Source organism: Phoenix dactylifera, chromosome 4 (assembly GCF_051530095.1).
Source record: "Phoenix dactylifera cultivar Ajwa chromosome 4, Ajwa_hap1_PhDact_Kaust_v1.1, whole genome shotgun sequence".
In the NCBI taxonomy this organism is placed as follows: domain Eukaryota; kingdom Viridiplantae; phylum Streptophyta; class Magnoliopsida; order Arecales; family Arecaceae; genus Phoenix; species Phoenix dactylifera.
In genome coordinates, this window is record NC_143193.1 from 49,932,368 (window position 1) to 49,944,690 (window position 12,323).

The window sequence follows — 12,323 nt, forward strand, 5'->3', positions numbered from 1 at the left end:
TTTGGCTCAAACTTTCCTTTGGATCGGCGTGAGATTACAATAGCGCCGCGTGGTTAGCTGAACAATTGGAGTTAAATTTGTTTAGCAGAAAGATGCAGCTCTCTCAAGAGATTTTTGATCTACTCGAAAGAAAGTCTTTCTTGATTGTTCAGGTTCAGAGGCCATGGCTGAATGGTTAAAGCGCCCAACTGTTAGCGCTCCCCTCCCCAAGCCTGGACCGAAATTGGAAGTTGCAGGAGGTACAAGAAAAGAATGAAACTAGAAGTTGTTGGCAACTAGTGAACCCGAATAGCTTATTCAACTTGCAGTCAATTAGGCTATATGATCTTTGCTTGCGGCTGATAGGAAATGAAAGAAAAGGTCGAGCTTAAGCCGATTCCATTGCGGAAAGAAAAGAGGCGATACCATTCCCACCTGATACGTTAAAAGCGGAATTTACTAATAAGGGGAACCGGTCGAATTCGATTAACTTCCGTTCTGCGCTCGGGTAAGGCCAGGCAGAAACTCCTGAAAAAACGATTCTTCAATAGGAAAACGATAAGCTCCAACTGGATCAATTGGCCCAGGAACAGGCTATGTATGATACCGAAAGGAGAAGTGACGGTCGGTGAAATAGCGCAACCAGACTCTTGTTCTTCCTCTTCAGCGGCCAAAGATCCCTTCATGATTGCATCTGACCCCGTCTCCCTTCCTTTGCGCTAGCTGGTTTCCCTACCTGTGTAGTACCAAGATAGACATCCAAAAAGCATTTGATTCGGTCAATCGCGATTTTTTGCTCCGCGTGTTGATTTTTTATTTCCAAGCCGGGCATTATAAAAAAAAAAAGACGAGGGGAAAACAGATCCCACTTTCTTTAATCGAGCAGGTAAGGGATCGCAAACATCTTTTCTTTTCAGAGATTAGGTTTTCTTGTGAAACCGATAACTCGATGGCAGACAGAGCTACGTCTTTCCCGTTGCTGAAGCGCCTGCACTACCTCTTTGTCATTGGGATACTTAGATAGGGCTAACAAGTTTTTCCAATTTTTGGTTGGATACAAATTTTTCTGAAGAAAATAAAAAGATAAATATTAAATATATAGTAAAAATGGTTTCCTAAATTAGAATGGACCTCTAAGTTATTAAGCATTGGTTTCTAAAAAAAAAAAAATAGACAAAAATTAATAGGAAATCCTTGAATTATGAATAGTGGAATGCATTTTACAAAATAATTGAAATTTTATCAGCACCGGCATATTTTTTCGATAAATCTTCCATAACTTTCTGAAAAAGAAACTTAATATTGGATATTTTGATGCAAATTCACCTCAACATGCTAAGCATGTTGATGTCGATAAAGCCTCTTTTCCGGCTTCTATACATATATATTAATAATAAATAGGTGTTATCTCATTAATTATAATTTGAGCAATGTATTGCTTGACTCTTGCAATTTTATTAGCCGAAGACCCTTTTTAAGCAAAAAGACGTAAGATATTCAAAATATTTTTTTAGTGCTTTTTTTCTTAAGAAAAATTTAAAAATTAAGAAAAAAAAATCTTTTTTTCAATCATTTTTTCTCATTGCCCTTTTTAAGATTTTTTTTTTTTGCTATAAAAAAAGGAGGGGAGAGGGGAATTAACTCCACCGGCTTAGCAGCCTCCAGTAGGCCCTCCTTCCAAGTTTCTTATACCCTCTCCACTAGCACGGGCAAATCCGCATGTAAATACGTCACTCCAGCATTACCTCAGTACCAGAGGACCAGTAACACTTCCAACAAATAAATCAAATGGAAAATACCTAATCTCCATATTTAATCGATATCTGCATATTTCGAACCGGAATGGCCCCGTTGAAAACAAAGTCGCGTTCTTTCTTTTAGTCACAAGCAGCCACGCCTACGACGACCACACATGATGCACGCCACAAAGCCAGGGGCCAGCGGGGCCGTTGTTATCGCCACAAAGCACCACGTGAATCGGCTCTCGAAAGCAAAAAGTAGCCTCACGCGGTCAATTGAGTTCTGATATGCATGGACACGCATCTTTTTTCCTCCATTCCTCCATCATGTACCACTTCTAGAAATTTCAATGGTCCATGTTACCGTTACCGTCAGCCCACGACAAAAGGACTCGCCCGATGTCCATCCCAGATCAAGGTCAATTCATACATTACAAAGCTAACTCTGGTTTCAGGAAGGGCGGAATTTTGCACGACAGCTGCCAAAGTCAAAAGGCAGATCTTTCCGTGAACTTCCACCTGGTATTACCCTCCCCTCCGCTTCTTCGCAGCAATCCAAAGTTTCTCTTTACGACTCATTTGCTTCAAAAATATATATATTTGGTTGATAATAAAAAAATAATATATTTTTAGAATGATTTAAATTTGTTTGAGCAGCTATTTTTTTTAAAGAAATTATAAAATAATTATTATATTCTTAATAAAAAATTATCAATGAGTTTTGATGGATTAAAAATACTTTTTAAAAAAATACTGGAATTCTGAATAAGTAGAAAAATAGTTTTCTATCTTTCATAAATTTTTTTTTTCTAGTGCTATTTTTTATCTTTTTTTTTTGAAAACTCTAATCTAACAAAAAATATTTTTTTATTTTTCTATTCACAGTATTTTTTATCTTCTTTTTTCTGCAAACCAAACGAATTCTTGATAACTCTGATGCAAATGTAATGGTAGACGGTGGTACGGTGAATTAGACCTCTAATATTGAATCCCTACCATTATCTGCAAAGAAAAAAAAGAAAAAAAAGCATTGCATGTCCAAGTGGGGTATTGGTACTTAATACCATACCTCCAAATTCAATGAATTGCACCAATTCATGCCATATGACAAGGAGCCTCATGGCATTACTCTAAACAATGTTATCTTGTACTGCTAGTCCAGCTATTTTGCCAACTAGAACACATGCGCGGCAGCATCTTCCCCCTTCATACCCTCTCTATTATTAAGCTTTTTTTTTTCTCTCTCCTATGGGCAGGTGTGTGTATGTATGATGCGGGATTTGCACCCTGTCACCAGCATAGCCCCCCACGAGCAACGAAAGTGACTGCGTCTCTCGAGGTATTGTCCGCTTTGGGGATGCCCTGCTGGCACGGAGCTCGCGCAGGGGGCGCACCTGTCTATGGGCGCGAAGCTCGCACAGGGGTCACCCGCCAACGCCCCTTACGGTTTTGTCCCAGAAAAGGGCCCTTGAGAGGAAAGGCTTAAGCCTCCTCATTATAAGGCACAGACCTTTCCGCTACTTGGTCGATGTGGGACTAAATTAATTCGGGAACCCCCCACAACACAGCCCCCCTAGCGGGAAGGTCCTGTGCTGGGTTAGAGACTCCTTGCCGGGAAGGCGAAAGGCCAGGCCCTTTCTCTAGCGCCATCTGATGCGGGATTTGCACATCGTCACCAGCATAACCCCCCACCGATTCGAGCAGCGAAAGCGACTGCGTCCCTCCCGAAATATTGTCCGCTTTGGGGATGCCCTGCTGGCGCGGAGCTCGTGCAGGGGGCGCACTTGTCTGTGGGCGCGAAGCTCGCACAGGGGTCACCCGCCAACGCCCCTCACGATTTTGTCCCACAAAAGGACCCTCGAGAGGAAAGGCTTAAGCCTCCTCATTATAAGGTACATACCTTTCCGCTACTCGGTCGATGTGGGACTAAATTCGAGAACCCCACAACAATATATATATATATATATATATATATATATATATATATATATATATATATATATATATATATATATATATATATATATATATATATATATATATATATATATATATGGGCATTAGAGAGATTTGGCAAAGCATGTATATTATACAATGCGGTTGATGCTAATTAATTAACATCAAGCATTAGTTCTCTTGTGCTGGCCACACGCACACTGATCACAGATGATTGGTAGGTGAAGAAAGGCTATGTGAATTCTCCACCGTCTTGCAATAACCTTCTGACTTTGAAAAACCCCCGAAAACGTCATCACCAAACTGCATATTTCATATGTTCTTGTTCGCAGATGGCAATGTGGCAACTTGTCTAATTCCGATGCCTTTCATAACCACTGTGTGTTCAACTATGCTATGCTTGTTTATTCGGTAATAGTTAGTAGAAAAGATCATTTTATCCTTCTATTTAAGAAGTGGTGCTTATCGAAATGGATTGAAGTGCAATGAGGAGGATTATTTTCTTTCATCAGGGGGAAAGAGAGATCTAAAATATATAGAAGCATCTTCTCATATGGTCGAAGCTTCCTCCATAGCTCGAAAAAGAACTTAACTTTCAAATGACCCATGGTATAAGATTTGATGGTTTTTTATCTGAAGATTAAAGTCGGAAATATCATTGTGAATCAATTGAGTCTTTTAATTGTCGATTTGGAAATATCTTTTGAATTTGAATCCATATTCTCTTGTTATATGCTTCAAGGAAATAGTTGCAACCAGCAGAAGATTGAAGTTGGAAATATCATGGTCAATCAATTGAGTCCTTTGATTTGTCGTCGAAGTGGAAATGTCTTTCGAACTTGAATCCATCCAAATGTCGTCCAATTGGAAATGTCGCTTGCACCCGACTCTTCAATCTAATTGACCAAGTAGATGGCTCAAATTCCTCAATATTCTCCTCCTCTAGAGATTAGATCGTCTTTCAGAACCAAGCAGACATAAGTGATTTATTTTATGTTACAACCAAATCCACAAAGAAAAGGCACAAATAAGATGCTTAAGGATCGAATTATTTTGGTTTAGTAAAATAAACCTAAGCCAAATTAGGATGGAGTTGCCTCGATCAACATCACATGTGAAATGCCAGGGTGCATATCCAAGATGTTGAAAAATCAAATCGAGCCGATAACTCTGGGATGGTCCAATTCATAGAAAGACATTATAAGACATGAATTAGGGAAAAGCAGTGCATTTAGCCAAGTTTCTAATAATTTCCATTTCGACCAGCTTTGCTTTACACCATTTGATGGACATGATAAGTCTCTCAGTGCGTGTGATATGAATCCGCTAATACGTGATCAGGGTGCTTAATGGCTTACCATCCTTTAATACCCGCAGGATGGTTTCATGGATCGTAATTTTGTGGCAACTAAATTCGATCTCGAGGACCGAGGTGCAGCCAGTCAGCGCCCGCGGATCTAAACCAAGTGGCGCTGAACCGGCTGGTCGAGGAAAACCAGGGTCGGTTTCCGGGTCCAGACCATGGTTTTAGATTCCTGCCTTATCTCTCTCTCTCTCTCCCTCCCCTCGAGTCCAATTCCCCTCATCGGTGATAAGTCCAAATCAAAGGTCAGCATATTATTGGACCAACATGCAACAACCCGTTTGTTTTATTTGCATGCCCCAGTTAATAAAAGAATCAAAAAGGAGCACCGCAACTGAAAACTGGTTTTGTGCTGACGCCGTGGTAAGGGATTTTCCAGCGACAGAGGCAAAACCGTGGGGACTTTGATAGAATTTGGGGAAAAAAGAAAAAGCAAGTCTTCAGTGCCTCTCTCTATCTGTTGCCTATATATAGCTGCTTCAGCGCCTGGTGCTCTCCAATCGAAGTTGTGAAAGGTAGCGTCTTTGGAGCGATCTTTGGATTCTTGTCAAGAAAAAAAAGGTTTGATCTTTGAAGGGGCGCTTGAGGAAGAGTTTGAGAGAGAGACAGATTAAGAGGTGGTGGAGATGGCAGGCACTGCGGGTCAAGTAATCAAATGCAAAGGTCTGTAGCTTTGAACCTAAACTCATCAATGTTTTTTCTTCTTTGGGTTCATTCTGAGAACATATTCTATTAGATAGAATGGGGGCAGCTTGATTTTCTTTTTATGCTTATCTTTCTGTTTTTGGTTCTGTTCTAGATTTGGTTGATTCCTCTGTTCAACAAAATCTTTGCCAACTTTTTTTTCTTCTTGTCTTCTTCTTTTTAATCAATACTAGTTCTCATAGATGATCTTGGTTACGGATCATATATTGGAATATTTATTGATTCGGATCTTTGTTTGTTCTATGTTATCCACATCATTTCTATTAGACGAATAGATCTTAAGGCTAGCCTGATGTAATAAAGTAGGAAAAGAAGTTGGTGATGAACTTTTTTTTGTTGGAGAGAATAATTTGTTTTCTGATCCATGTTGAGTGTTCATATATTCGTTTGCTTTTGGATTCAGCGGCGGTCGCGTGGGAGGCCGGGAAGCCTCTGGTGATCGAGGAGGTGGAGGTCGCGCCGCCGCAGGCGATGGAGGTTCGGGTGAAGATCCTTTATACTTCCCTCTGCCACACTGATGTCTACTTCTGGGAAGCCAAGGTAGTCTATTTGATTTATTTTTTCCTTCTCGTTCTTGTAACCGATTTATGTTTGTTTATTCTGTCTTGTTTGGATAATTAAAAATGGTGTTAATGTTTAATTTCTACAGGGCCAGACTCCTGTGTTTCCTCGGATCTTTGGCCATGAGGCTGGAGGGTATGACTTCCATAACCTTATCAAATGCCACTACCATCTTTGCTTTTGGATTTTGCTTGTTATAAATTTCTTAAGAATTTGAAGTTTGAGATTCCTATGTTGATTGTGTTTGGCAGTTATGTTTACTAGATAATTAAACATCTTGAAACCATTTGCGGCATCCCTTGTCTTGGTCTGAAAAAGATACATGGTCAAAAAAAATGGACTTCTCTTGTCTGTTGACTTTAAATACACGACACCTTTGCCTTGATGGTGTTGTCAATGCCACTCGTGTTAATTTACAATTTTGGTAATTCCATGTTTAGATCCGCTATCTGACAGAAAATTTTGTATCTGCTGAAAGCTTTGTTATCTATGTTTGTTTTTATTGAACTTTATAGTCAAGATTTGTATTGAGTGTTTTTTTTTTTATTTAAAAGCATTATTTCTTTTGGTGCCCTTAGGATTGTAGAGAGTGTTGGGGAGGGTGTGACTGATCTTGCACCAGGAGACCACGTCCTCCCTGTATTCACTGGAGAATGCAAAGAGTGTGCTCATTGTAAGTCTGCGGAGAGCAACATGTGTGATCTCCTCAGGATAAACACCGACCGGGGAGTGATGATCAATGATGGGAAAACGAGGTTCAGTATCAATGGAAAGCCCATTTACCATTTCGTAGGAACCTCCACCTTCAGCGAGTACACCGTCATTCATGTCGGCTGTCTTGCCAAGATCAACCCCTTGGCTCCCCTCGACAAGGTTTGCGTTCTTAGCTGCGGCATTTCGACAGGTGAGACACCAAGGCTGTCGTCGACATCATAAGATTTACAAGTTCGGATATTGTGGAAGGTGCTTACTATCTTTTGAATTGCTCTTCGGTAGGGTTCGGTGCGACTGTTAATGTTGCAAAACCACTGAAGGGATCGACAGTGGCTATTTTCGGTTTGGGAGCTGTAGGCCTTGCTGTGAGTATCTTTCTTGTATAATTTTCTTAGTAGTCCAGAAACCCAAACCAGCACCAGGGTCTTAAAAACTCTATTGCCGCTCATATGAAATCTGATGCTTTGCTGCACCCGCACCCGATTCTGCTGAGGTCTAGCCTTCTACATCTTGCTTCTGGACCTGTGTTGATGTTGGTTTTGGTTGATTGATTCATATCTGTTTATGATCAGGCTGCAGAAGGGGCTAGGGTTTCTGGGGCGTCGAGGATCATTGGTGTTGACCTGAACGCCAGCAGGTTTGAGGAAGGTGAAACAACTATCCATTCCTCTCCATCAATGAATCTATATTACTGCATCAATTGAACTAGTGCATGCTAATTTAACTTCTGCTGATGTGAGAACAAAGTATATTTATTCCTGACTGCTCTTTTTATGTGGTTCCACGCTTGGTAGCTGGAAATTTATCTAGGGTAATATACCTGCTTTGTAAAAGAGAATTCTATGGATCTCAAAACTGTGCCTGCTTCTTGCTTTCTTACTTCAAGTGTTTCTTAAAAAATATGCTTCTGTTGCTGCAACTGCTCCTGGCACATCTAGCAACTAAGTTTCTACTCGATATTTTTGTTTTAAAACATGGTACTAAGTCTCATTTTCTTTGTTTTTGTTGTACCAGCAAAAAAGTTCGGTTGCACAGAGTTTTTGAATCCAATGGATTATAAGAAACCAGTCCAAGAGGTAGGTTTGTTTTTGGACATGATAATACTTCTTGCGTGCTGATATAGGACTTCTTTCATTCCATGGCACCTGGTGTATTGTAGAAGTTAAATTATAATATTTGGAAGCAGTTCAACTGCTTGTGATGTCTCAAAAACAATGTACATGATGTATTAAGTAGAAAGATTGAATACTTTTCAGGTGATTGCTGAGATGACTAATGGTGGCGTTGATCGAAGCGTCGAATGCACTGGCAACATAAAAGCCATGATATCTGCATTTGAATGTGTTCATGATGTAATTTCTTGCTCCCTTTACAAACTCGCAGTTCAAACTATTAATGATAAGATAGCAATCTGAAATCTTATCTGCCTCAGGGTTGGGGTGTTGCTGTACTGGTTGGGGTGCCTCACAAGGACGCCGAGTTCAAAACCCACCCAATGAACCTCCTCAATGAAAGGACTCTTAAGGGAACCTTCTTTGGGAACTATAAACCGCGCTCTGACCTTCCTTCAGTCGTTGAGAAGTATATGAACAAGGTAAACAGCGTAGTCTAATTTCTCTTCCTTAATAAAAGTGATCAGGTTCTTCTCTTGCTTGTTGTGTGCTGATGGCTAAAGCTTTACTCCTGATTGATTAGGTAATAAGAGTTTGTAGGATTGGCTAACAAAGCATAATAATTTGTTCTTAGATTCTATCCAAGTATATTTGTCCTGATACATGTTGCACTAATGGTGCAGGAGCTAGAAGTGGAGAAGTTCATCACCCACAGTGTGCCTTTTTCTGAAATCAACAAGGCCTTCGAGTACATGCTTAAGGGGGAAGGTCTTCGGTGCATCATCCGCATGGAGGATTAGAGAAAAGCTTATTGCTATAAAGCATGTCTTATGCCCCATCGATCTTAAACTTTGTGTTCTAATAAAATAAGGCAACTGAGTTCGGCTGTGAGATGAGCCCAGTTCTTATCCTTTCTGCTAGTTGAAAAGATTTTTGTGAGTTGTGACATACCCTTTGTCTGTAATGGGCTTGTCTTTTGTTTCTTGCATGATGTAAGCTTCTTCTGGAGATTAAAGAAGCCGGATATGTTTTCTTTTCTCATTTCTGAGAAATTTTGAGTCGATGGATTTCTTAAGTTCTGTTGTGGAAATTATTAAATAAGAATTATGAAATTCCTAAGTTAATACAATTGATTCAAATGAATAAACATTTGTTGCCGCTGAAAATCTGTTCCAGAAGGTAGGTTGCTGGTGGACCTGTGCGAGAAAAAGAAGTTTCAATCTGTTCATCTGCACGTAGGTAAAAAAAAAAAAACCCGAAGGTTGTCGGAGCTCATCTGACCGGAGGCCTTCTATGGTTAAATGAGAGCAAAAGGTTTTGGACAACGGTATTGGAGAAGAAAAATAAAATTTAGAAAGAGAAATATGAGGGCTTCCTATAGTTTAATGGGAGCAAAAGGTTTTGGAGAACAGTAGCGGCGAAGAAAGATGAAATTTAGAAAGAGAAATAGTAGAGAGTAGGGGTGGTAATTTATGATCTGCGCTGTGAACACCTATTTTAGAGATTTAGATTGGACATAAATGGATTTAGGTCGACCTATCTAAATTTATTTATTAAACAAGTTGGGTTTAGCTATAAACTGACTCGCTAACATGTTTTGATCTGGATTGGTTATGATCGGATCTATTTAATCTATTTAAAATTTATTTAATCTGTTTGAAATCTATTTAATTTATTTTTGATCTATTTAATTCGATCCGTCTAACTTGTTTTATCTGTTTAAATCAGTTCAATCTATTTAAAATCCATCTAATCCATTTAAATCAGTTTAATCTATTTAAAATCCATCTAATTCATTTAATAAATGTGTTATATGAGTTTATATATCGGGTCAGATTAGCTGTTAGGACCAAGTATTTTTAAACTAAAAAGAATTTTAACAAAAAATAATCATGGCTTTATTCTCTGGCATCCCTCTTTATTTTGGAAGAAATCTAGATCCGAGACAATAATAATAAAAATGATAAATATTAATAATTAAATAAATATGTTCAAGATATTGTTTTTGTTTTTTGTTTTTATTTTCAAAATTCAAAAAATTTAATAAAATTGAACAAACATAACCCACGAAACTTTCTAATTTTTCTAATTATTTATAAAATTTTCAGAGTGTTCGACAATAAGACTTTATTGCTTTTAAAAAAGACAAAATTAAAAGCGCAGAATGACAAGAGTCTTGTTCATATGTTGTCTCTCGCATCAAACTTCCTTGAGCTTTTTCATTTTGTAAGAAAACAAAACACAAAATATGGAAAAACTACCAAACAGAGTCCAAGTTTTTCCTCAAACGTTTCGATCTTTCTCTATGTATTTTTTCTAGAACAAAATATGCACTTTTAATCCTTCTCCCTAAAAAAGTGAACACTTAAAATAATTCAGCAGCGAGCTCAAGATTACAATAGTTATGGCTGTTGATGATGACATATATCTAATCTCTTTTTAATATTTAGCTGTTCTATAATACAATGGAGCAATCCTTAAATTGTTAATGCATGCAGTCGGTGTAACACTCTGTCACCTAAGTCCACGGTCTTTGATAAAAAGGAACGAGGACATACTGGTGATTTTCTGCAACTACATGATCTAATTGTTTGCTTACCTGGTATATAAGACTATCAGCCAGGCTCCCAGCTACCAAATCAAATTGAAACAATAGAACTAGTTGGTTCAGAGATTGCAGCAAGAACAGAGATGAAACTTAGCTTTCCTTGCATGCCAGTCCTTGCCCATGTCTTCCCCACAAAAGCATCATCAAAAGAGGAGGAGCCCTCCTCCAACCCAAAGCTAAAGGAAGAGAATAAGAAGAAGAAGAAGAAGGAGAAGAAGAAAGAGAAGGAGGTGAACAAGCAGCAGCAGCAGCAGCAGAAGAAGAAGAGCAACCTGGACGTGGCCGCCTCGATGACCCCGTACTTTCCGTTCCACTCTCGACCAGGCCTCCGCTGATTCGACGCTAATTGAAGAGAAGCTATGCACTTGCTGTTGGTAATCAGGATGACTTGTTGCTGCCTGGGGATCATAGTCTTTTAGCACCCAAAGTGGAGTTGTTATGCAATTCTGAATCTGTCACGCCCCGAACCCAGCACCCGGGTCCGGTACGCGACTGGCCGCATGAGCCCTAGAGCAGTGTCCTAAAGATCATGCAAGGCCTATGATTAACCAAAAATTCCAATAAATCCACAATTAATCTAGTAATTCAAATAGAGCAGTCCGACATGTCCAAATAAACAAATTAGTTCAATACAAAATCTTCAAATGTTCATCGACATCAAAGAAGGATAAACAAATTAACTAGCTAATGACTCTGATACTTGCACTCTGCGCCCATCCCATCCAAATCTAAGCATCCTGCAACTCTGATAAAATGAAAGAAAAAAAAAGGGAATGAGCTTTACAGCCCAGTAAGAATCCCTACACATCCACACCAACACAATAATAATAAAAATCTGAAAACCACGACAAGTTGAAGCACATATTATGAAGTCATAAACCGGCTATCAAAGCTCAAATAATCGATACAAGTATGTACATCAAACATCAATAAAAGTCCAGCCACACAAGAAATATATAGCATATGATAGCTCATAAACTTGTATTATAGTTTCAATGTCTTTTCTTCAACTTGATCCAGATTAATTATCTTTCCGACTTTGGGTCAAATCTTGGTCACATTTCTCAGCCTGTAGTGGGGCAACCAAATTATCACATTTTCAGCCTGTGGCGGGGCCTGCACATTATAGTTCCACATTTCTAGCCTGTGATGGGGCCTGCCAAAGTATCACATTTTCAGCCTGTGGCGGGGCCTGCACATTATAGTTCCACATTTCTAGCCTGTGAGGGGGCCTACCAAAATATCACATTTTCAGCCTGTGGCGGGGCCTGCACATTATAGTTCCACATTTCTAGCCTGTGAGGGGGCCTACCAAAATACCACATTTTCAGCCTGTGACGGGGCCTGCCATAATAACAAGATAAACCCAAAGTTCCTTTTCATACAATCCAGTTTACATCTACACATCAATTTTCTTTATGTTTATTTCCGGCTATAAACTAACCACAGTCACGTTTCCAGCCCGTGACGGGGCAACCAATATCATATGGTTAGTTTAGAGCACCACATCCATCAGTCAAATTTTGCAGGTGTAGGTTATGCGCATGCATGCATCTATCATTATACCAATCACAAGCAAAGACGAT

General features: G+C 39.3%; 1 protein-coding gene across 1 annotated transcript; it reads left to right on the plus strand.

Moving 5' to 3' along the window:
- The first annotated feature begins 5,373 nt into the window (after positions 1 to 5,373).
- On the plus strand, positions 5,374 to 9,170 carry LOC103704852 (alcohol dehydrogenase 1). The gene is made up of 10 exons (XM_008788326.6): positions 5,374 to 5,700; positions 6,146 to 6,282; positions 6,392 to 6,438; positions 6,882 to 7,207; positions 7,300 to 7,382; positions 7,590 to 7,665; positions 8,032 to 8,093; positions 8,274 to 8,369; positions 8,450 to 8,611; positions 8,813 to 9,170. The coding sequence occupies exons 1-10, from the start codon at positions 5,664 to 5,666 to the stop codon at positions 8,927 to 8,929; spliced, it is 1,143 nt and encodes a 380-aa protein (XP_008786548.2). The 5' UTR covers positions 5,374 to 5,663; the 3' UTR covers positions 8,930 to 9,170.
- The last annotated feature ends 3,153 nt before the right edge of the window (positions 9,171 to 12,323 follow it).